The 25,985-nt window shown below is 43.6% G+C and overlaps 1 protein-coding gene across 1 annotated transcript; it reads left to right on the top strand.

The window, feature by feature from the left end:
* Positions 1-382: 382 nt before the first annotated feature.
* On the top strand, positions 383-25,985 carry LOC147454879 (uncharacterized). Its single transcript, XM_086517443.1, has 4 exons — positions 383-623; positions 24,785-24,904; positions 24,989-25,076; positions 25,187-25,985. Exons 2-4 carry the CDS (start codon positions 24,791-24,793, stop codon positions 25,315-25,317), a joined length of 333 nt encoding a protein of 110 aa, XP_086373569.1. The 5' UTR covers positions 383-623; positions 24,785-24,790; the 3' UTR covers positions 25,318-25,985.

The following is a 25,985-nucleotide window of genomic DNA, read 5'->3' on the forward strand; positions in this document are numbered from 1 at the left end:
TCTCATTGTGGCCCTGCAGATGTTGCATCCTGCACAGAATTCACGGTTGCAAACAAAAACACAAGCACATCCATGCGAACTTAATCACATTAAACACTCACCATCTGCATGCAAAAATTGTGCAGAGCACCAGTCAACAAAAGGCACATCGCACCTCATCCTCACCCTACAAACGTCGCATTGTGTAGACTTTCCGCGCAATCACAAAGGCCGACTTCAGCCACCATGGACTCTCCACTATCTACGTAGGGCTTAGGTGCGGCCCAAGTGCCAACATTACCCCATGCATTGTATATACATCCATCATTCTAAGGCTATCTATTGCACACTAAGTAATACACTCTCTTGTCGCACGGGCTCAACATTAAGGCACTGCTCATTTTTTAAAAGCGCTCACCAATCAAAATGCAACCCATCACACACCAGCGCGAGGCCATCCGTGGGCGCTGCTGAGCAGGACTCCAGCGCATGCCCATCGAGCACGGGAAGTTGGGCAGCGAGTCTTGGCTGTCCAAGGTTGGCCCATCTACGCAAGCAATCAGCCCTTTGCTCTCCTCAGCGGCTGGCTGTCCTGTGTGTTGCTTCTTCACTCATAACCTCCACCAAAGTGGTCTTTCAACGAGGTAATCTCCTTTGCTGTGTTCTCATCATAATAGAGTTGATATAAATGTTAGTTCGAGCAAAAACAGACCCAAGCATCTCTGATCCTTGTACCGCATGACTCTGGAGAGTGGTCCGAAGCCCTCCCTGAACAAGTAGTGGAAGCGGCCGCGTATCTCGTAGTAGACGGGGGCAGTGGCATGTGTAGTGCAACTCTGTCTCAGGCTCTAGGTCACACAGGGGCAAGTCCTGGTCTCTGCAGGTACTCTGCTGTATCTCCCAGTCTCGATCCTCAGTTCGTGTGAAGATGTGCGTATCTAGCCAATAGCACATCGTATCCCATGAGACAAGTGAGTGTCTATGTATCTGGGTCTCCTCACAAAACCGTCCTCCGTGTGCTGGAGAAGACGCTCTCTGTAGAAAGCCATCTTTGTGCCTAGCTCCTGTGTTGGCTGTATCCATGTCCTCCTGGTGTCTAGCTGAGTCAGGTCCTGGTGGATGAGCATGGTGATCTCGGATTGTGTGAGCGCCAGAGAGGGTGCATCCAGCAAGTACTGGAAGGGGGGCAGTCTGTCTATGTTGAACCCATGTGCCTGAAACCATGATGTCATCTCCCCATACCAGCATGCTATATCTCCCTGCATGGCTAACTGTCGAGAGGACTCAAGTGCAAGGCTGGCATATCTGTTTCTGGGAAGTTCCCACATGTGGTGTATGAAGGAGACAATCTGGTGAGCGCCTCAACCACTAGTGGGGGGGCAGCTAGCTCTGCTCGGATGATGGCACGTGGTACTGAAGCCTTGGCTCTAATGAGCAGTGAGATCATAGAGACTAGTGGCTGCTCCATGTCCCCCCATCCATCAGTGCGACCCGTCCTCCCATGATGGTCCAATGAAGGTCTCCAAATCTTAGCTCCATAGAGCAATGCAGAAGCCACCAGGGTGTCAAAGAGCCAGAGCTTCGCCGAGGGTCCTGAAACTGAACATGTGAGAGAGAGAGTGTATTACTGTTGTGTGTACAATTGTTGAGACTTCAAGGTGGGCCTTTTCATTATTGACCTCAGGTTTCTTTTCGTTGAGAGAGGGAAAGCAATATAAAGAGAGATGCATAAATTTTGTGATTTTCATGGAATAGGGAGATGGACTCCCAAACGCTTGACAAGTACTCCCAGATGTCCGAAGATAATGAATTCACTCCTCTGTTTTCTCAATATACGCAAAGCTCATATTCCCCCCATTTGGTCCATGGGAGCTTTCCTATGTCACCTTTTGGTGGGTCTCCATTTGGCTTTAGGCCAGTCCAGCCATTAAAACCTAAAACCCAGCATGTAGCTCGACGATCAACTCTTCCATCTCAACCACAAGTGGAGGTGACAGCCACACCAACGATGAAGACAGACAAGGCTACCAATATTGGCATGGACTAGCCACAACAAAGGGCGGTGACCAAACTACCAGCCAAGAGGAGGATTCAAGAGGTGGAGACAGACGTGGGAGAAAAAGGTGTAAATGGGAAGAAGAAGATGCAGCCACACAAGACAAGCCAAGAGGAGAACAACAAGGAGAATAAGGGACGGGAGAACTGGAAGGATGCGTGGGTGGTACAGCTTATATACGTTCGTGGTGCCAAGCATGATGAATTTGGGAAGACTCCGAGGACCGAAACAGAGTGTAGACCTTTGGTCTAAAGTTGCCACACACCTTGCATCTTTGTTTCCTGATTGCGACAAGGATGGTCAGGCTTGCAAGAAGAAGTGGGGACATGTCTACGACGCGTACAAGAAAGACTAAGCTCTCAACCCCATTTCAGGGAATGATCGCAAGATAACGTGCGATTGGTATGACATAGTGGATGAATACATGCCCAATAGAGCAAATGTAGTAAGTGAATCCCACGCATCTTCATTTGGAGGCTTTTGGACGAGAAGATGGTTGAGGCCGTTGTGCTTGAAGAGTCTACTGCCACAGAAGATGGGGTAGATGGCACACAACCATCAATAAATAAAGAAAAGTTGCTGGCTACGAATACTACTTGAGACACACGCAATCGAAAAGATCGAAATATTGAAGAGTCTTTGGGTGACATGACAAACATTGCAAAGCTTATGGCAGCTCAACAGAGGGAGTCAAATGCAGATCGCAAGGTTGCGGAAGTTGAACGCATTAAAGTGCTTGGTACCTTCACAAATGCGGTTGCTGGCTTGATGGATGTTGTAAAACATATCATTAACAAGCGAGCATACAGATGTGTAGCTCCCACGAAATCTTGCTGCTCATGAGTGCAGAGCACTCTCTTTGTGGTCTTTGTACACTCAACGATTGATTTCAAGTGCTCTTTGATTGTATCTCCAACTCTTTGGGCTACAATGTTGACGTTTTTGTCTGCATTGCGTTTTTGCCTATAGTGTTTAACATTAAAGAGTGTCCACAGCTCCTCTTTTGCCTATAGTGTTTAACATTAAAGAGTGTCCACAGCTCCAGATTTGAAATCCAAAGGCGGTTCAGTATTGGCTGATGATGCATTGGCATGCTTATGGTGCATTTCAATCTACTGGTTTTGTGGTTTCATTGCATGTCGTTCTGGTGAAGAACTAGGGTTATGTTTTAGTCGCGTTTTTTGGTCTGACGACTCCAATGTTTACGTTTTTTGTCTGCATTGCGGATTTTCCTATAGTGTTTGACATTAAAGAGTGTCCACAACTACTATAATTTTGCATGTATCGATTGGCTGGCTGGGTTTTCCAGATCTGAAATCCACTTATGGCTCAATACTGCTGATGATGCATTGGCATGCTTATGGTGCATTTTAGTCTACTGGTTTTGTGGTTTCATTGCAGGTTGATCTGTTGAAGAACTGGGGCTATGTTTTATTTGCGTTTTTTGGTGTGACGACTCCAATGTTCACGTTTTTGTCTGCATTGCGTTTTTGCCTATAGTGTTTTGACATTAAAGAGTGTCCATAGCTACTATAATTTTGCATGTGACGAGAGTTTCACCCGCAAGAGTCACGGCCAGGCAACCACGAGATGGTTGGGTGTCACAAACGGGAGCGCATAGCAACATAGAATATGCTTGGATAAATAGAATTTATCACTTAATACTGAAGCCAGAGGATATAGAGAGAAATAGATAGAGGGGGAGAGAGAGAGATAGAGTGAGAAGATCGACAGAGTACTGGGGACTAGAAGATGGGCTGGTCCTCCCCCGTAATAGTATCTTTAGTACTGAGGAGAAGTCTATACAAGCACTTAAACCAAACGTATTACCACGTTCGTTCTAGAATAAGACTTGATGGTTCCCGGAAGCTTCGGCTTCCTATTCCTAGGGCAAAACCCTATTCCAAGGAACTTCCGTTCCTTATTCCAAATCCTCGAGAATCAAGGTTCTCGCCTGGATCTCACCTTCTAGACTCAAGGCATGGCATCCGTGCAACTCTTTTCTGACTCTATTTCCAGAGTCCTCTTCTCGCAGAACAACTCTGCTTTCCCAGACGCAAAGTCTTACTTGGGAATCTCAACTTTTGGATCACAACTCGAGAGACTACCCCTCTCTGATCCGTGGATCTACTTCCCAAACTTGGGTACGAAACCCTTGGGCTGATCTGGCTGCCAAGCTTCCTCTAATCCTTCGGAAAAGAACTCTCAAAAAGTGAATCTAAGGGTAAAGCTAACACACCTGCTAAACCTAAGCTAAACCAGATGAAAAAGCTGCACAAGGAAAGTCATTTATTCTAAGGAAGGTCGATGTTATCAATGTCATGTCAAGGGTCATATAAAGAAGACGTGTCCTAAGAATGAATTGAAGGAATCTAAAGAACAGACATCCTCTGTTAATGCCATAAATGAGAATACTAGTGTGTCCCAAGTTTCTCATGATCCTCTCGTTGATGAGTCTCTCATCAAGTGTTATGGTCATGTAAATGGTCAACACATGGTGGTCTTGTTTGTTTTGGGCAATATGCATGATGTGATTGGTGCCTCTCTTGTAGAAAGAGCCCGCTTGGAGGTTAGCCAGACAACTCCTCTGGAGGTGTCGGGCTTCACTCCCGGTATGGTGTTGCTAAATTGACTTTATTTGACAGAAAAATAATTCTAAATGAATTATTGGATTTATAAGTGAGAGGGTTTTCTCTCTTGGAACACCAAGGAAAAATAATTCTAAATGAGTTATTGGAATTTTAAGTGAGAGGGTTTTTCTCACTGGAGACATCCGAGTACAGAGTATTCCTAGTGCGTCATTCAAAGTAATGACGGGAGCACTGTGAACGGGAATATCTGTAAGGCCACCAGGAACGTGTACTTCTGATGCGTCACATCAGATGGGTGATAGGGAGCATCGGAAAGAAGTATCTGACCATCCGGGAACGGACATCTCTGATGCGTCATAGGATGGGTGACATAGAGCATCGTGAAGGAGACTGTATCGTAAGTTCGGTAGGAAAGGACTAGGTGATGGGTATTCCTGATGCGTCACAAGGTGGGTGACGGGTGCATCGGAAAGGGGATATCCATAGTCGAGAGGAAATCCGAACTGGAAAAGAAGAATACGCGTAAAGACGCAAGCACAAGAATAAAGATGGATTCTGAGAAGCTTTTCTTAAAAAGCGGAATATTTTAACGAGTTTTCCGGGAAGAGCAGACACTTTTCCGTGAGGAATCTATGTTTGGATTGCATTTGTGCATGTAGTTGCATCTAGGGACGCTTGGAAAGTGTTGTGAAAAAGCATTGTTTTAAACTTATAAGGTTTTATTGAGTTTTTGGGCAGGTTCAGACCAATTTTAAAATATGCCGACCGCCCACTTAATAAGTGGGTAGCCACTTAGAAAATAAAGCAACAAAACTAGCCAGCGAATTCTCTCTTCCTATTTCGAGTAGAGCAGAAAAAAAAAAAAAAAGCCGCGATCTCTACGCGAGCAACTATTCGTGCCGTGGTCAAGGAGCTATAAAAGCACCGCATGCCCTCACTGAAAAGGGGTTACCAACGCCAGCAAGAGAAGACTCTGCCGCCAAAAGACGCGAAGACTCTGGCCCCAGAAGACGCGAGAGATCGCGAGACTGCAAAGCACGGAAGTCGCTTTTCCCGCGCAAGAGCGACATGTATCTATTGTGGATTCGCCATACAAATTGTTGTCGCGTGTTTGCGTGTGTGTTTGCAGGTACTTCATCGCGAAGGAGAAGCGAGAAGGCTTCGGCCTACGCTTGGGAGTTCCAGAAACGGAATTCGGAAATTGTCTGCGGAGTCTCGAGTCCGAGTACAGACGGAAAAAAAATTAAGAGCTTGTCTCTCGGATCTCCCTTGCGGGAAGGAACGACCATCGAGTCAGAGATTTAGAACGGAGGGGTTTTCTCCGGTTCTTGTGCTTGTAAAAAGATTCTCCCTAATAAAGAATTCTCTTTAAGGGGGGGGGGGACCAGCCCATCTTCTGGTCCCCAGTATTGTGTCGATCTTCTCTCTCTCTCTCTCTCTCTATCCTTTGGTTTTAGTATTAAGTGATAAATCCTATTTATCTGAATGTATTCTATATTGTTATGCGCTCCCGTTTGTGACAGTGGTATCAGAGCATGGTCTCCTCTCTTTCTCTGTAAAGGAGGACGACTCTGGGAAGATACGGAAGAAGCCATGACAAGCCAAGAGAGAAGTAAGTAGGCGGAAACCTAAGTCCTGCAGGAAAAAGCTTGGAGAGTTGGAATTTTTTTCTCCCTGCAAGAAGTCGACACAAGACTTGGGATTCTTTGAGAAGGCAACAAGAGCATGATCCTCAAGAACCTAGAGAATCCAAGGAGCGGAATGCTTGAGATCCTTCAGAATCCAAAAAATATCCATGAACATCAATCCATAACCATAGCCAAGAAATCCCGTCATTCCGGGAAGGATATGAAGAAGGTCTGTAGACCTCAGAACACTCCGGTCAAGTTTGATACTTTTGACGGATGGGAAGATGTCCCAAAAGCTAACGCTTTCATTCGACAGTTTGAAGTTGCCTTTGTAAGCGGCAATTTCTGAAAAGCGTCGAAGGTGAGGCATGTGACCAAACACCTCAAGGGGGATTGCAAGTACTTGGTGGTATACCAAAGCTTTGCAAGGAACTTACAACAAGACTTGGATTCAATTCAAGGCTGAATCTTTGGACAAATTTTTTTCCTCTACGCTTTGAGGAAGGCATCCAAGAAGATTGGGATCGGTTTGCCCAATAGAAACACGTGCGAGTCAAAGCAAGTAGTGGTTCACTCTTGCCAAGGTAGCTCCATTCTTGATCCTCTCTGAGGAAGGAAAGATGAACAAATTTAACGGAGGACTTTTGCCCGAATTTTGTAAACCCATCTGTAAGATACTTTGCAGCAGATGGTGGAGTCAGCAATAAAAGCTGAAAGTGTACACCTTGATGTACATAGAATACAATCCCTGCAGTGGGACGAGAACCATTGAACACAGAAATAACGAATTTTGTTACCTCTCCTTGAAGGATAAGTTGCTATCCGAAGAAAGTTTGGAGTAAGGGAATTCAATCTAACTCCTGAGATTTTGAACAAAAAACCCTCGAACTTTACGTGAGAGGGCAGGTCTTTGATCGAAGTTAAATCTTTGAGGAACTCATAAACTGCGTATTGCTTTTATGCACGAGGTATATAAATGTGTCACCGGGACCGATCACTCTCGAGTGTTTATGAGAGTAGGATTGAGTTGAAATATTGCTTTATGCGATGAATTGGTTTGCTCAACCATCCGGAAGGTCAACTATTGATCTCGTATCCGGTAGTTCACCAACAAATTACCTGCTATTGCGGGTAGGACGGCAGAAAGGAAGGAACCATTCCGAGCTTTCCACCAAGAAAAGCTTTCACTAAGCTTATGAACCAACACCCCCTACCCGGTCAGGGAAGACATGGTAGTGCTTTTCGCACAAGTGAATGAATACTCTCTTCACGAGGGAAGGAACAAGTGACGACTACAGCCTGTGCTCGAGGAATCCAAGGATTGAAATCCTAGTTTATTTGATGAGCGGGTTTTGCTCTAAGATCGAGCCAAGGGATCGTCAGGTTGAGTGTCTTCGCTCTAAGGATCTTACGAAGGGAAGGAAATTTCCCAGGTTCACCGAAACTCTAACACAGCTTAAGAATTATGTACACCTTTGAGTACATGGATAACACACGAAGATGCAGACCTATGCCAAGGAACTGGATGAGAGTTTGTTATACTCTCTTCAGCGCCTTTTTGCGCGCAAGGATATTCCGACGCGAGAATCTCTATTTGAGATGTGTTCGGTAGAAGGAATTTGAGTTTCTCTACGAAGAAGAGGTTTTCTTATGGTCGTTGATCATTGAGTACGCTATGTGCTTTTACCATTACAGTAGCAACTTTTGGTTGCGGTATATGTTTCTCCATGAGCAGGTCAAGTAGCATATACACATTTCTGGAATAAATTCGAACTATTCTGTTCGTAAGAATATAATTCGCCAACCGTTTCAAAATTGTAAGAATTACATATGGGAGAACATCCTTGAGAATCAAAGAGGGTTGGCTCTATCGTGAACCCGGTTTGAACGTACGTTCAGAAAATGCTATGGCTAGAATTCTATCTGCCTGAGATTTTGCAAGGAGTCATTGATGCTCGCAAGGTGAATCATTTTTGATGATTCTGAAAGGGACAGACTCTAATGGGTGTCGGGAAAACACTGTTGGTGGTAATAACTCGTAGGAGGAAAAGATTGGAAGGAAGTGCCGCCGTGCACAAGGAATCTTCGGATTGGGACCGTCCGCCTACGTTGAGTGACGGCCCGAAACAAGAACCTTCTTTAATGTTATCGCAAACTGTGTTTGTGAAAGAAAGACATCGAGCTTAATGCTCTATGACTTGGGCATTCCCTATGTGGGGAGGACACAAGAGGTTCAATACCCTCTGGACTAACAGCGCAGGATTATGTGCAAGGACATAGACCTAGATTGATTTCTAGGATGATTATTCTTCTCGGGATTGAGAAGGTGGAATTGAGTTAACAGACGAGTTCTTACATGGCTCTTAAGTTTAATGAATGGTGAAGGATATCCTCGAGGTACTAGAGGAAGGACATGATCCGGTAAGGTAAGTATTGAATTATTGAATTTTTGTTCAATCTATTTTTTAAGTTCTCTTCTGAGAAAGGACCAGCTAAACTCACCATTGAGCAAGATTTGGAATCTTTCCGGTTTCTCCCCGGCAGTTCAGTTGGACCTCTATAGTTGAGGACAACTGTTTATAAGTGAGAGGGATGTTGCTAAATTGGCTTTATCTGACAGAAAAATAATTCTAAATGAATTATTGGATTTATAAGTGAGAGGGTTTTCTCTCTTGGAACACCAAGGAAAAATAATTCTAAATGAGTTATTGGAATTTTAAGTGAGAGGGTTTTTCTCACTGGAGACATCCGAGTACAGAGTATTCCTAGTGCGTCATTCAAAGTAATGACGAGAGCACTGTGAACGGGAATATCTGTAAGGCCACCAGGAACGGGTACTTCTGATGCGTCACATCTGATGGGTGACAGGAAGCATCGGAAAGAAGTATCCGACCATCCGGGAACGGACATCTCTGATGCGTCATAGGATGGGTGACATAGAGCATCATGAAGGAGATTGTATCGTAAGTTCGGTAGGAAAGGACTAGGTGATGGGTATTCCTGATGCGTCACAAGGTGGGTGACGGGTGCATCGGAAAGGGGATATCCATAGTCGAGAGGAAATCCGAACTGGAAAAGAAGAATACGCATAAAGACGCAAGCACAAGAATAAAGATGGCTTCTGAGAAGCTTTTCTTAAAAAGCGGAATATTTAATGAGTTTTCCGGGAAGAGCAGACGCTATCCCGCGAGGAATCTATGTCTACATTGCATTTGTGCATGTAGTTGCATCCAGGGACACCTGGAAAGTGTTGTGAAAAGGCATTGTTTTAAACTTATAAGGTTTGATTGAGTTTTTGTGCAGGTTCAAACCAATTTTAAAATATGCCGACCGCCCACTTAATAAGTGGGTAGCCACTTAGAAAATAAAGCAACAGAACCAGCCAACGAATTCTCTCTCCCTATTTCGGGTAGAGCAGCAAAAAAAAAAAAGAAAAAAAAAACGGCCGCGATCTCTAGGCGAGCAGCTATTCGTGCCATGGTCAAGGAGCTATAAAAGCACCACATGCCCTCACTGAAAAGGGGTTACCAACGCCAGCAAGAGAAGACTCTGTCGCCAGAAGACGCGAAGACTCTGCAGCCAGAAGACGCGAGAGATCGCGAGACTACGAAGCACGGAAGTCGCTTTTCCCGTGCAAGAGCGACAGGTATCTATTGTGGATTCGCCATACAAATTGTTGTCACTTGTTTGTGTGTGTGTTTGCAGGTACTTCATCATGAAGGAGAAGCGAGAAGGCTTCGGCCTACGCTTGGGAGTTCCGGAAACGGAATTCAGAAATTGTTTGCGGAGTCTCGACTCCGAGTACAGACGGAAAAAGGATTGAGAGCTCGTCTCTCGGATCTCCCTTACGGGAAGGAACGACCATCGAGTCAGAGATTTAGAACGGAGGGGTTTTCTCCGGTTCTTGTGCTTGTAAAAAGATTCTCCCTAATAAAGAATTCTCTTTAAAGAGGGGGACCAGCCCATCTTCTGGTCCCCAGTACTGTGTCGATCTTCTCTCTCTCTCTCTCTGTTTATTTCTCTCTATATTCTTTGGCTTCAGTATTAAGTGATAAATCCTATTTATCCGAACGTATTCTATATTGTTATGCGCTCCCGTTTGTGACATATGGACTCTCTCATTACACTAGAGTGCCTTGGTGTGTTATCCACTGTTCAGCAAGCAACCTTCCGTATAAAATTTGTAGTATCTCCTCTTTCAGGATGTGATATGATTTTAGGCATTAGATGGTTTCGTGAGTATAACCCTCTCATTGATTGGGCCAACAATACGCTAACTCTAAATGCCAAAAGTGACTCTCTCATTATCATTCGTGGTGAGGAGGTTGTTCATTCTTTACCTCTCATTTCTAATGTGCAGGCAAAGCTTGAAAAGAAACAGGAGAAGGAGACTCTCTCAGTCCTATCTTCTTCGAAGCACGACACACATTTTTTGCATGATAGAGATGTGATTGTTCGCAAGGATGATGGTTTGAAAGATGATTTTTTAGTGAAGCTAACCTCATTGCAGATATGATCAATCACGTAGAACCGATATTGGCTCTCGAGTCAATGTCCAAGGAACCTACTCAGGAAGTATTGTTTGTTCGCATGATTAGTCAGCACGCATTGTTCGAGTGTTTTGTTCATGACGGTTTCCTGTATTTTTGTCACCATCTTTACGTGTTCCCTTTTCATAGGCATGCCGTATTGTACGATGCACATGACTCACTCACGGATGAGCACGAATGTATGAGGATCAGTCTCGAAAAGAACAAAAGTTTGCATTCAAGGAATTCACAGCGTTTCCCGATTGTCCATTTTGTCAATCACTTTTACATGTCTCTTCCTTGGCATGCCACAGTCTTAGAAAGAGCACTACAAAGATTGTCCATCAAGCATTGGCATTTCCATTGTGATTTGCCACAGTCGATAGGTTTAGGTCGAGAAGTCAAGATTCGATCTCACTTTTTTTGTGTGTTTGGTGAACGGTTTGGCACTCCGTCACTTAGTTCATCTCAATTGCATGCACAGTCATTTAGAAAGCATAGTATTTTTTGAGTCACTCTACATGGAATGGATATGTTCATGATTTTGTGTTGGAAGTGTTCAGGAATTTTCCTCCTTGGAGATTCTTGAAGAAGGTAGATGCACAACCATAGCCAAAGTTGGAGCATTGAAGCAGCCACAGATCATTTGTCGCTTTCGGGGTAGCCCAAAGAAGCAAGCATTGTAGACCTTCATGAAGTTTAAGTATCGCACGACCCACGCATCAGAGTTGGGCTGCGAAGAGTTTTTCAGAGATTATCCAGAGTTGTTGGCAGACTACAAGGAAGCCATGCCGCTCGGTACCAGTACCTCACTTTGAAAAGGAGGGGATGTCACGTGCACATCTAACCCTATGTGCATGTGGACAAGCTACTTCAGGTCTAGGGTTCAACTTAGGAAGTGTTCTGGCACCTTTGTGAGCCTGTGAGCAAGCCGTGCATGTCCAGGCACTTAGAGTAGTTGCATATCCTCTGGTTGCACACATCATGATAATCAGCAGGACATTCAGTACCCATCATGAGCATTTTACAGTGCACATAATCCGTTTTCACTATTCACTCATCTTTCACTTATTATTTAATAAGTGACTTTCGATGGAAAACTGAGTAGCGCAAATCTGCTGAGTGACTATATAAGGAACCTAGCGCTAGCACTTTCTGGCAAAAGAGGCAACAGACGTTCCAGCAACTTGCAGTGCACCTTCTCAGCAAGACCGGCAGGAGGCCTAGCGTTTGCAGCAGCAGAGCAGATAGCATTTTTGGCTACGGATCAGCCTAGCGTTTTCTGCTACAGATTCAGCCTAGCGTTTTCAGCAGTTAGCAGATCAGCCTTGGCGTTTTTGCTACAGATCAACTGGCGTTTTCAGTTTGCAGCACTTGGCCTAGCATTTGCAGATTCCGGCGTCAGATCAGCCCAAGCACATCAACGTTTTCAGTTTTGAGCACTTAGACACCGTAGATTCAGCCATTAGCCTCGCAGATCTCACCTACCCGCAGCCGATCCTTGCCGTACCATCGAGTCAGCCAGCGTTTTCAGATTCGGTCCGCTGTCCGCAGATTTTAGCATCTACGTTTTCAGCGCATCGTTGTCGCGTCGTCGCCATCGCCGTCCTCGTCGACACAGTGTCAGAATTCAGTAGAAGTCAGCATTTTGCAGATTTCAACCCCCGTCCTCGTCGTCGTCATCATTGTCGTCGCCATCGTCGGCAAGGCCATTGCATCTAGACCATTGTACCAGATTTGTGCAATCAATAGCATAGACCTCTCTCACCATAGAGAGGGGGGCCCTTGGAGGAGGGTTTGAGAACCCTCTGGTGTCGTATTCTTCTCTATCTCTCTCTCTCTCTCTCTCTCTCTCTCTCTCTCAGTCTCAGCACCTTCATTTATTGTAGCATTCACTTTGTTTGTGATCATTGCACTCTCTCACTAAAGGAACGGAAGGCTCTCCCTTTCGTAAGTAAAAGGAACCCTTAACCACAATTCGGAGCAAACATCTTGAGCAAAGTCAACATTCACTTCCGCTGCACCTTACAAGAGAGCTTCCGACAAGCTGTGCAAGATAGACTCTCCTTGTGAGAGCTTCCCACAAGACTTGATGAAGAGGGTAAGTGCTCTTAGCAGAAAGAGAGTGGAAACACTCTCTTAGTCAGTATGCAGATTGAAACACAGAAGAATAGAGGACGGGGGATGCCCCGTTCTTGTGCTTGTAAAGATTCTCCCGTAGTAATAAAGATATTCTCTTATTGGGAGGGGGGGGACTGGCCCATCTTCTTGTCCCCAATGATGTGTCAAGCTACTCTCTCTCCCTCACCAAATTCTCTTGAGTATATGAATTGCAATTTAAAAGTTAGTTTATGCTTTCGTATTTTTGTGACAGTGGTATCAGAGCCAGGTCATCTCTCTCTTTCTTAAGGGATTGACGACTCTTGGCAAACTGCAAAAATGGAAGGACGTGAGATAGAGTTCACTCTCCTCTAGCAGCATGTGGCAAAGTTGCAAAAAGCTCTCTCCTATCCAAAAGTTCAGAAGATTCTCCATACCCTTGAGAAAGGGAAGGAGAAAGTGCCGATGGGACCGGGAGAAATCCTGCAGAGCCCAAAGACGCAAGAACCAAAGAAAGATCCTTTAATCGGAACCTCCCGCATGCACGAGAGACAAAAGAAGCCTCCAGAACGTCATGTGCAGTTTAATCCAAAGGTTCAGGAGCAGGATCCTCCTAATTCTCCTCAGTTTTTTTTCATGAAGGATCTGGATGACATAGTCTCTCCAGAGGACATGTTCCTTGACGACAGGAAGTGCAGTCGAAGGATAGAGCTCCTGACTACAAGGAGTCGAAAGGCAGGAAGAAGGAGCATCATAAGAAGAAGCATCCACAAGCAGAAATCATTCAAGTCAGGTGACAAAGATGTGAAATTCGAGACCTACAACAAACAACGGGACAACGACAAAGCTTTAGCTTTCATCCGCCAGTTTGAAGTTGCATTTGCTGAAGGGAACTTTAAGGAAAGGTCCAAGCTTCGCCATATCAGTATGTACGTGAAAGGCACAGCCAGCAGTTGGTGGATGAGCCTGATCCTTGAAAAACGCAAGCGTCAGGATTGGGCTGCCTTCAAGAAGGAGTTCTATGCTCAATTCCTCCCTGAAGATTATGAGGAAGAAGTAAAGAAAGAATGGGATCGACTTTCTTAGTTAGGGAACGAAACTGTTCCACAATATGTGGACAAGTTTTGGGACGTTCTCTTGAAAGTTACCCCATTCAAGAAGATTGAAGATTCGGAGAAGATGCGGAAGTTTGAAGATGGGTTGCATGAAGCTTTGCAAAAGGCTATGAAGCTTTATCCTCGAGGCAACCTGCAAATACTTATGGAATCAACTCGCATAGCTGATGCTATACACTAGAAGGGAACTCCCAGGAAGATGGAGCAAAGCACCAACCAAGCAAAAGGCTCTCCATGAACATCCTACTTCAACTTCTTCTTCTGAAAAGAAGAAAATAACCGCCTCCGATGCAGAAGCAAAGCCAAATCAGCCCAAGAAAGGGAAATACCTCTCTCTTGCTGAATTAAGAACCTACATCAGTAAAGGAAGATGCTTTAAGTGTGGACAAATTGGACATAGGGTGATTACTCTACCAAAACCCTGCAACCATTTTCTTCCAATGCAGTCCCAAATTTACAAGGGAATACAACCAAGGATGAGAAAGAAAGATCTCTTCTCAAAGCATGGGGTAGCATCAACAATCAACGGGTCCTTATCCTGTTTGATCTAGGCAGTACGGATAATTTCATCTCTACGAAGTTAGCCGAAGATCTCAATTTACAGCCTAACCGTTTTGGTGTTTCTATTCAAGCAGCATCTGCTTTCAAAGGGCAAAACTCCAGTTCTACTCTAATAATAGGGAAGTTGAATTTAAAGGTAGATAACTACAAAGATCAAGAATCTTTCTTACTAGCTTCACTTGAAGGATGTAATGACATCTTGGGGATGCCTTGGCACTACAAGATCCAGTTCTACTCTAATAATAGGGAAGTTGAATTTAAAGGTAGATAACTACAAAGATCAAGAATCTTTCTTACTAGCTTCACTTGAAGGATGGTCATCTTGGGGATGCCTTGGCACTACAAGATACATCCCATCCCTTCTTGATTATGTTCAGAAAACCCTGTCCTTTGACCATAAAGGAAAGCAATATGTTGTAATTGCGGATGCAGGTGATTGGCAAATTCCCATCGTCAACCACATTACACTTAAGAAAATAATGAAAAAGTGTGTTTCAACGTACTTGATTTTTGCAAGAGAGAGAGAGATGTGTCTTCTTCACAACTTTCTTCCTCATCATAGCAAAAAAGAATTAAGTTATTAGAAAGTTTTGAAGACTGTTTAAGAGATGAACTTCCAAATGTCTCCACCTGAGGATCATACAATTGATTTGATCTTAGGGAACTCTCCTCCAAATCAGCCCCCTTATCGAGTTAGTCTAATGCAACAAGAGGAAATCCTCAAGCAGGTAAATGGACTTTTGGAGAAGGGTCTAATAAGGTCTAGTACTTCTCTATATTTTTCACCTATCTTGCTAGTTCAGAAAAAGGATGGCACATTCCGCCTGTGCATAGATTATAGATCTCTAAACAAGATCACAGTCAAGAATTGATTTCCAATCCCTCGGATTGATGACATTCTTGATAAGTTACAAGACGCAAGTGTCTTCAGTCGTATAGACTTGAAGAGCGGATACCATGAAATCAGCATTGCTCCTCAGGATGTGCATAAGACTTCATTTAGAACAACCTTTGGATTGTATGTACTCTTAGTGATGCCTTTTGGACTCATTAATGCACCAGCCACATCCAACAGAATAATGGATAGAATCTTCCACTCATAAAGATGATTTACAGGAGTCTTCTTCGATGATGTCCTAATCTTCTCAGAGTCAGAAGAAGAGCACAAGCATCTCGCACTAGTGTTTGAAGAATCACGCAAACACAAATTATTTGTGAATGCTAAGAAGAGTGAGTTATTTCTAAAAGAAATTCACTACTTAGGCCATATAGTATCTCACAACTAGGTAAGAATGGGCCTTGATAAGATTCAAGCAGTTGTAGAATGGCCCACACAAACTACAGTACATGACGTATAAAGTTTTCTCGGTCTTTGTTCCTGTTATCGGCGTTTTGTTCGAGCCTTTGTGACCATAGCTGGTCCTCTCCATGATTTGACGAAGAAGCGGATTCCATTCCATTGGGGACATGGACAAAAAGAAGATTTTGAAAAGCTTAAATATCTACTCAGTCATGGACCTGTTCTCACCTTTCGAGGTGTACTTCGATCCATCTGGAGATTGTGTAGGAGCATTTTTGAACCAAGAGGGTCACGGCGCACGCCATAGCCTACGAAAGTTGGTGCCTTAGAGATGCAGAGTTTGCATGCTTCTATTTATGAGAAAGAGCTAATGGCAGTAATTCATGTCTTTCCATTTGGAAACATTATCTTTTAGGAGCTGATTTCATAGTCAAGACAGATCATCAGAGTCTCCGCTACTTTCTCACACACAGAAAGTTATCAGAAAAGCAAATGAGATGGGAGAACCTCTCTTTCAATGTTTCATTTTCAGATTTTACACACTTTTGGAACAAAGAATGTGGTTGCAAACGCTCTCTTCAGGCGTCCAAAGATCAATGCAATGACAAATATTTATGATGAGGAACTATAATTTCTTACTGAGATGTATCCTCAAGATCCAGACTTCGCTACAATCTGGGCAGATCTTCAAGCTGGTCATTCAAGGTCACCTTATTCCATTAGGAATGATACACCAGATCATCAACAAGCAATATGCATAGCTCAACCCTTAAGACAGAAGATGATGGATGAAGCACATAATTCTCCCTATGCTGGGCATCGGGGAATTGCTGCTACCACTAGTGCTCTCGAAAGATATTTCTTTTGGCCAACACTCAGGGCGGACATTGAAAAATATGTACGCGAGTGTTTAGTATGCCAAAAAGTAAAATATGATTGACATAAAGTTTATGGCGAGCTTCAACCACTCCGCGTGCCTAACACACGCCATGAAAAAGTATTGCCATGGATTTTATTACGGATCTTCCTAGATCCAAGAATAGAAATGATGCAAGCTGGACTATAGTAAACAGATTGAGTAAGCAAGCACATTTCCTTCCAGTTAAGAAGACAATCAAAGCTGATCACACGGCTAGAATATTTCTAGATCAGATTTTTAAACATCATGGATTGCCAAAAACTATTGTCAACAATAGAGATCCTTGCATGGCTAGCTTATTTTGGCAAGCACTATTCGAACATTTGGGAACTAAGCTTGATTTTTCATCCTCCGACCATATGTTGGTCCTCCTCCAATGGCTTCAATCCAAGAAGATCCTCCTAAAGTCGAAGAGACTGAGGAAATCCTTCAACCGGAACAAATAATACACCACTCCGAGAGACAACTAAAGTCCGGGAGACTACATTGAAAGTATATAGTCAAGTTCAAGAATTACACTCCTTTAGATGCAAAGTGGATGACTGAGTCAGATCTCAAGAATTACCCAGATATCCTACAGAGTTATGTTGACTATCTACAGTTGAGGTCAACTAGTTAGAACCAAGAGGGATTTATTTAGTTGTGTGCACATCAGAATAGAACTAGTAGTTCTAGGGCCTCATGCGTGCCCGAATGCGACAAAGGAACACCTTAGGGGGGACCCTAGCAGAAATATACCGTGAAGCCCTAGTGATTGGGAAATCGGGCCTTTAATAAAGGGTAGATAGTAGTATCAGATTTCAGGCTCAGATAATTACGCGCATCAGTGTGAGCACATGAATGAGATGGGCTCCTTAGAACAGTGACCCTAAGGCCCATAATTATTTTTAAAGATCTTAGGATAAGTCAATTAAATTATTTGTGCCGGGCCAAATGGCCGGACAAGTGCGAACAAGTAATGTCGGAGCAGTGCTGGTACGACATTGTGCTAGGGAGTAGCTAACGTTTTCATAAACAACATTCATGTGTGCAGTTATGATTTATTAGTGGCCCACTTTCCCATGCAATCTCACTCTCTCTTGCTCTCTCACCCTCCCTCATCTCCTAGGGCCCCCTCTTCCTGCTGGAGTCTATAACAGTGCAGCCTCTCCCCCTCTTCACAGGTTAGCAATGCACTCCCCCCCCCCCGCCAATGTGAGCGTGCTCTATGGGTTGGAGCCCTCCATTGAAGCTTGAGAGCAAACCCTCGCGACATATGTGGTTGCCTCGTGCTCCCATTTTCTAGAACAAGGGCTCTCACAGTCATAGCCACCTTTTGAAGAAGATTCGTCGCGAGAAGTTGCAGCAGGTACTCTCTCCGTAGAGTGCGGTGGCTGTGAATTCTCTGTTTTCAGTCCCTAATCACCTCGATTAGGGCTGTTTTTAGTGGAGCACTCATAGAATTTCTTTCCTTCCTACGTATCCTACGTCTACGCAAGGTTTGGTGTGATTCCATCACGAAGAAGGTCTCCGTTTCAGCGCTGGAGTGCGCACAAGTAAGAATTTCTGGTTATGTGCAGAAAATTACAGCAAGCATATGTGCGTGCATTTTGCTTGTTTCTCTCTCGAGCTCGATGCATGAATGATTGCGCATGAAGGGCAACACATAGCAGAAGATAGACTCTCCGTTGAGAGAGCTGACAAGCTATGTGGAAGATAGACTCTCCTTGTGAGAGCTTCCCACAAGACTTGCAGAAGAGGGGAAGTTCTCTTAGTAGAAAGAGAGTGGAAACACTCTCTCAGTCAGTAGTCAGATTAAAACACAGAAGAATAGAGGACGGGTGACCGTTCTTGTGCTTGTAAAGATTCTCCCGTAGTAATAAAGATATTCTCTTTATGGGAACACCAACCCATCTTTTGGTTCCCAATGATGTGTCAAGCTACTCTCTCTCCCTCACCAAATTCTCTTGAGTATATGAATGCAATTTAAAAGTTAGTTTACGCTTTCGTATTTTTATGCCAGTAATGTTGACTCCACCATCGATTGCAAAGTATCTTGCAGATATATCTACATGCGTCTACGAGTTTTGGGTAAAAGTCTTGTTCACGTAATCAGTGACTTGCTTGTGCTCCTTTTGGGAAAACCGATCCCAATCTTGTATGATACCTTTCTAAAGTGTAGAGGAGAAAAAAATTTCTCAGAAAACTCAACCTTGAATGGAATCCACGTCTTTTCTTTAGTTCCTATCAGAGCTTTGGTATACCACCAAGTACTTGCAGTCCCTTTGAGGTGCTTGGTCACATGCCTCATCTTCAACTCTTTTGAGAGATTGCCGTTTGCAAAGGCAACTTCAAAGAGTCGAATGAAAGCGGTAGCTTTGAGGACATGGCTTCTTTCGTCAAAAGTATCAACTTGACTAGGGTGTTCTTAGGTCTAGAGACAATGGGATTTCTTGGCTATGGTTCTGGACTTGGTGCTCATGGGTATTCTGAAAGAGGAGTGAGGTAGAATTGTGGATGTTAGGGAAAGTTCTTTTTGATTTCTTTGAATTGCAACAAAAAAATTGGGCTCACTTCTTGGTTTTGAACGATCTTGAGCATTCTGCTCCCCGGATTCTCTAGGTTCTTGAGCATTGTGCTCGTCACCTTCTTAGAGAATTCCCTGTCTTGTCGACTTCCTGCAAATAATTTTTATTTCCGACTTTGCGAACTTTTCTTGCATGACTTAGAGTTCTGCCTACTTGCTTCTCTCTTCACTGGTCATAGCTTCTTCCCGTATCCTCCCAGAGTCATCCTTCTTTACAGAGAAAGAGAGGAGACCCTGCTCTGATACCACTGTCACAAACGGGAGCGCATAACGATATAAATTATGCTTGGATAAATAGAATGTATCACTTAATACTGAGGTCAATTTATATAGTGAGAAAATAGAGAGCAAGTAGAGAGAAAGAGTGAGAAAATAGAGAGCAAGTAGAGAGAAAGAGTGAGAAGGTCGACATAGTACTGGGGACCAGATGTTGCTAAATGGATTTTTCTGAGTAATTTCTATTTATTGAGATTAGGATATTTAAATGTGTACACTTGAATTGTAAAGGTTAGGAACTGTAGATCTATTGGAATTGATAAAAACTATCAGGAACTGAGAACTTTGATGTGTTATATGATGGGTGACATAAAGCATGGCGAATGCGTTGTACCGTTAGCTCGGTGGGAGAGATCGGGAAGTGGATATTCGTGATGCGTCACATGATGGGTGGCAGGAGCATCGAAAAGGGAATATTCCATTGGTATGGTAGGAAATCTGAACCGGAAAAAGGAATATGCGTAAACACGTAGACACAAGAATAAAGATGGGTTATGAGAACTTTTTTTCTAAAGAGCGAAATATGTTTGAGTGCTTTCCGGAAAAGCAGATGCTTTGCTGTCAGAAAAGTGTTTGCCTTGTATCTATGCTTGAGAACTACATCCAGGGATGCTTGGGAAGTGATGTTTAGCATCAATTTTCAGCTCACTGAATTTTATTGAGTTTTTTGAATAGATTCACATCAATAATTAAATAAAGCAAGGCTTATATTTAAAAAAGAGCAACGCTGCCGTACAATTGAAAAAAACAGCAGCTCTCTCTCTCTCTCTCTCTCTTGCTAGAAGCTGCCACCAGTAGATTTCCTCTCTCAAGGCCTATTTTGGCAGGTGTGCACCCCAAGGCACCTCTTCCCTCTATTCCTGCCAGCCTCAAGACCTATAAAAACAGCCAGCACTCTCTATTTGCAGACACCTACAGCCAGCGCTGATTTGAAGAGGAGGCTTCGCCGCCAAGAAACTACAAGTGCTCGTGACCGTCTTGCGGAGGAAGGTTACTTTCCGTGCCAAGAGGGACAGGTGCATTGTGTTCATGAGTTTTTCACGAGTCTTTGCTGCCATGTTTGTGTTTTGCACGTGGACCGTCTCAGAGAATTGAGCAAGGAGGCTTCAGCCTACGCTCGGGGATTCCGAAAACAGAATACGGACCGATCCGTAGAGTTTTCATTCTTTGAGTACGGATTGGAAGGAAACTGAGAAGCGAGCTTGTCTCTCGCATCCCAGAAACGAGAAGGAATTGACTATTAAGTTTAAGATTTAGAACGGAGGGGTTGCTTGTAAAAAGATTCTCCCTAATAAAGATTCTCTTTTAAGGGGGGGACCAGCCCATCTTTTCGTCCCCAATAATGTGTCGATCTCCTCCCTCGTCTCTTTTGGTTGAAAGTCTGTTTATTTTCAGCTTGTTGATTATTCGTGTGTGCTCCCGTTTGTGACATCAGAAGATGGGCTGGTTCCCGCTTGTAAGAGTATCTTTATTACTGGGGAGAATTCTCTACAAGCACTTGAATCGAACGTATTACCACGCTCGTTCTAGAATTAGACTCAATGGTACTCGGAAGCCTCGGCTTCCTATTCTCAGAGAAGAATCCCTATTCCCACGAACCTGTATTGCTCACTCAGAATCCTCAACAACCAAAGTTCTCGCCTCTGGGATCTCACCCTCCAGACTCAAGGCATGGCATCCGTGCAACTGTTTTCCGTCTCTATTGCCAGAGTCTTCCTGTCACAAACCGATGACTTGGCAGTTCCGCTCACGTGGCAGAACTGTACGGACAACAGTACGGAATCCCGCAAATTGTGCTGGCATGCTGATGTGGCAGCAGTATGGATTTCCTTGTTTTGCGCTATGCCACGTGGCAGGCTGTACCGATTTCCGCGATTCACGCTCGCTGCTTTTTCGAACCCAGTGCTTTTGAGTTTGAAGCTTTTCATGTAACTGCTTTCCAATGGCCAAGGGCCTTTAAATATGAACCCAAGGCCACTCTTTCCCTCAGTTAGCTGACGAGTTTCTGAGCAGAGAGGGCCCGCAGGAGTTGTAACTTTGCTCAAGCATTAATATAAAAATAAATACCAAAAGGAGTGCCAGATTTTGGGGCCAATACCTCTAGGCACAGAACTACGCCGGACCGTGTTGACTCTATTTTAAAAAGTGTGAGACAGTTGTGGAGTGTTTTTAAGTGATTCCCTCATGTGTCGCGCCAGATTTCCGACTTGGGGTGCCGAAGTCTATAACAGTGGTATCAGAGCTCAGCCGATTTTCCTTCCATCGGGAAATCCGATCCTTTTACTGCGACACACATGGATTTAAGTGACGGATCTCACAAGAATCAGACAAATCCACCCAACAATGAGGTGAAAGTACGGGAAATTTAAATGGGCAATCGGAACAAGAGTATGGGCCATTACGGCCTACGGAACGGCCTACGGAGTATGAACGAATGGTGATGCAGCATCAATAACAGGTTGATACTTGCGCTAAGCAGATGCTACAGTATTCGAAGGATCTCCAATACGCGAAATTTTTGACCCGGTACTCTATTGATGAGATGCATTCCCAATGGACGCCTGTCGCGCGAATGTACACTGAAGATGAACTTGATGATGTGATAGAACGACGAGTCAACCAAATATTGAAGACCACGAAGCCTCCAAAGAGACGCAAGGGAACAGATTACCTTGGTTATTTGGGGCGACAATCTTCTTTTGCAAATGCACTAAAAGCCAAGAAGTGTGTACGCTTCAAGGGTGTGTCCAGTTCGTCCTCATCCTCTTTTGACAGTTCCGACAACTCTTCCTCTTCTGATTCCAGTGATGAGGACAGAAAGTGCAAGAAACGACAGAAGAACCAAAGATATGGAAAGAACAAGAAGAAGGCCAAGAAAAGCAGATCCTACCATAGATCTCAAAAATTTTCTCACAGTTTTGAGGAGGATTCATCCTCTTCTAAGAGTTCGAACTCTGATGACCATATCTTTTATTCTAAGAGGAAGCGCTTTAAGAGAGCCAATCAATACGACTTTCTCGAAGATAAGAGCAAAGAAGACCAAAGAATTCAAGGAGGGTGGACAAGCGATATCATTTGATACCTTTTCAAGTTTTCGACATGCACACAAGGCCCTGGTTTTTAGCTTTTTTTGGAGGGTGCTATTTGGAGCACTCCAAGATTAGAAGGGTAGCATGCTATTTGAAAGGAAATGCACGAACATGGTGGTCCACTCTTTTGTTACGAAAAGAAGCACCAACAAAGTGGCTAAGATTTAAGAGACTTTTTATTTCCTCGTGGCTCACTCAAGAGTACGAACATGACGTGATTACCGCCTGGAATCATCTTGGCCAAGGCAGATATGTTGGATACGTATTGCGAGAGATTTTGCGATGTTATTCTTCCTGCCTCATCCTTTAAAAAGATCAGTTTTAAGCAGCAAATCGAGCGATTTTGCTATGGACTTCCCAAAGAGATACGAGATTACTGCTTACTACAGGAATCTGAGTCCATACATCAACTGATGGGACATGCTAAGCAAGGGTTTGCTATGCATTTAGGTAACTTGACGTACCCAACAGATCAACTCTGGACCAATGATGACAGAAACAGAAGAAAGAAAGATGCACATCCCCGACTGGTGACAGAGGAACAAAAAGACGAATACCTCAAGACGTGGAAGTGCTTTGATTGTGGGGAACAAGGACATATATCTACACGGTGCCCCAAGCAGGCACAAGAATAAGAACGACTGACAGACTGAAATAGAACTGGGCGAGAAGATACTCGCTCTAGAACAAATACTGGATAGAAAATCAAAAGAGATACTGATGTGTTGACCGTATTTTGCTTTATGAACAACTTTGATATGGGAAATTCCCGAAGATGACTTTGATTTATGTGTGAAAATAACGTTTTTGGAAGATCATCTCACTTGTATACAAATAACAAGTGAATATCGAGAATGAAATGTTGAGGAATTTGCATCTGAATGCAATCGGTAGCAATGATAGCTCCAGAATGAACCTAATCACGATAAGAATCATGAATTTTGAATGATGATGATGATTGATGATGAATGATATGACTGGATATTGTGGTCAGCGCATCAAGAGTTGCCAAGGGATGAGATGGCTACATAGCGATAAGATGACTAGATTGAATGATTGAATTAGGAGTTTGAAATTGCAGCATGCTGAAATTTACCTACTGCTTATCTAAAATGCAAGGGAATCCGTCCTAGACTTGTATTTTGACCTATAGAGATTTTGCACCGTTATGTTGCTGAAATTGGGTCAAAAACCTGCAATTTCAGCCCTTGGTTTGGACAGCTTGGTGAGAGTCTGGTCCAAGTATTCGGATTGCTTGTTTTCAATTGAATAAAAAAAATATCGAAAGGGGCACCACTCTTTGGGGCTTACAAGGTGTCAGTCTTCGTGTGCGCAATGACATTCTAGTTGCTAGATGCATTTGTGTTCTGTAAAATTAACAGGTAATTGAATTAGTACCGCGCTCTTTTGTGTATAGGCCGGTTCCATAGGAACCTTTTTTGAGTAGAAATGAACCAAGTAAAGTGGTTGTGTTTGTGTGATAGCTGATATTGTGTCATGTTTATTGACCGCTGCGAATATTGGTATAGAGCTTCTTCACTCACTTTCTCCACTAGCCAGAACTCAAGGCACAATAAAGATGGTTATTTCCACCTGCTTGCATCAAGGAAACAGGTCAATATTTACTTGTTCACCTGCAATAAAGCTGGTGGTCTGTGCTTTTGACATGGTGCAATAATTTTCAGCACTTGAGAACTGTAATCATTTGGTCCCAAATATTGCATGTCCCAAGTAGCACTCAGAAATGGCTTGTTTCTACCTCCGCCTGGGTACTCACGAGGCTCGATGTGGCCTTTCGCCCCCTAAAGCACAATGTGCATGTGTTTCAACTCTTTTGGGCCTTTCCTCAGCCAAAAGCTTGGTTTATGCATCCTTCCCACAAGATGAACTCTGTCTGGATTCTGATGCTAGTCGGCAAAGTTCATGAAATTCGTGAATTGAGCAGTGCTATTAATTCCTAGTCTCTTCAATTTTGCTCAAAAATTTACTGCTTGCAAGATCTGCATGTTACTTCATCGACAATTCTTGTCACACTCAATGCAATGTACTTTTGTTTTTAAACTCGGTTTCTGTAGATTGTAATGGACTTTTGTCCATCCTGTGGAAATCTGCTTCTGGTGGAACATGCTGCTGTAGGTAGAAGCCTTCGGTTCTTTTGTCCCACTTGCCCGTACGTTTTTCCCATTGAACGCAAGGTACTCCAGTAATTCTTGTTTGACATGTACAAAAGTCCCAATCATCTGTAGGTCTGATTTTTCATAATATTATCTTTTTTGCAGATAAGTAACAAGCTTCAACTGAAACAGAAGGAAGTTGATGATGTTCTTGGTGGAGAGGAGGCATGGAAAAATGTTGACCGCACTGAAGGTTAAAACTTTTTCAGATTCAGATTTTGTTTTAAGGAGCTTAGGGGTAGTAAAGATAGTGTATAACGAGTGCTTGCTTCTGAAATATGCCCATGCCCTTGTCTGCTGCAGCTGTTTGCCCAAAGTGTACCTTCCGACAAGCCTACTTCATGCAGATTCAGATTAGATCTGCAGATGAGCCTATGTCCACCTTCTACAAATGTTGCAATCACAACTGCCAGTTTCAGTGGCGGGAGGGATGAAAGAGGACCCGAGTTTCCTCATGAGAGCTTTTTAAAATCACTGTGGAGATCTACTTGTAGCTGTTGGCAGAAGCTCTATGTATTTACATGGTTGCAATGAAGTTAATGATGCTTCATTCAGATGCTCATTTCATGGGGTTTCTAAAACTCTTAGCATGTAAGCTTTTGGCACTAGTGAAAAGGTTTTGCAAGAGGGGCAAAGGTAAAGTGCCAAAGCTTGGGAAAAGCAAATTCAAAAAGATTGATTGGCAAAATCTCACTCAATTGAGATATCATATCGTTACCCCCCCCCCTCCCCCAACAAAAACTGTCAGTACCTTCATTCTTCGCCCATGTCACTTATAGACGAGGTTATGATACTTGAATGAGCTATTATTTTGTGCCATTGTACGAAATATGGCTTGGCACAATTAGAGGCCAATGAAGCAAGTGAGATAAGCAGACGAGGAAACCACACGGGTGATGAAAGAGGAGTGTCTCTTCCATATGTCTTCCAAATGGGATTGTTTAATTTGGTTTTGCTGCCAATCTTGCTGCTTGAACACGGTCAGGCACCGTTCATCAGTGGATGGAAAAGTTGCCAGCTTTGAAGCTGGTAGCTCAAAATTTGGTATGATTTTGGGCTCCAGATTATGGCACAGGAATTAATAATAGATTTTTATTGATGA

Source organism: Adiantum capillus-veneris, chromosome 7 (genome assembly GCF_014529385.1).
Source record: "Adiantum capillus-veneris isolate H3 chromosome 7, ASM1452938v2, whole genome shotgun sequence".
In the NCBI taxonomy this organism is placed as follows: domain Eukaryota; kingdom Viridiplantae; phylum Streptophyta; class Polypodiopsida; order Polypodiales; family Pteridaceae; genus Adiantum; species Adiantum capillus-veneris.

Coding starts and splice junctions, on each gene's coding strand:
- LOC147454879 (XM_086517443.1), top strand. CDS start 24,791: ATGGACTTTTGTCCATCCTGTGGAAATCTGCTTCTGGTGGAACATGCT. Junction 24,905..24,988: donor TTTTTCCCATTGAACGCAAG/GTACTCCAGTAA, acceptor TCTTTTTTGCAG/ATAAGTAACAAGCTTCAACT. Junction 25,077..25,186: donor AAATGTTGACCGCACTGAAG/GTTAAAACTTTT, acceptor TGTCTGCTGCAG/CTGTTTGCCCAAAGTGTACC.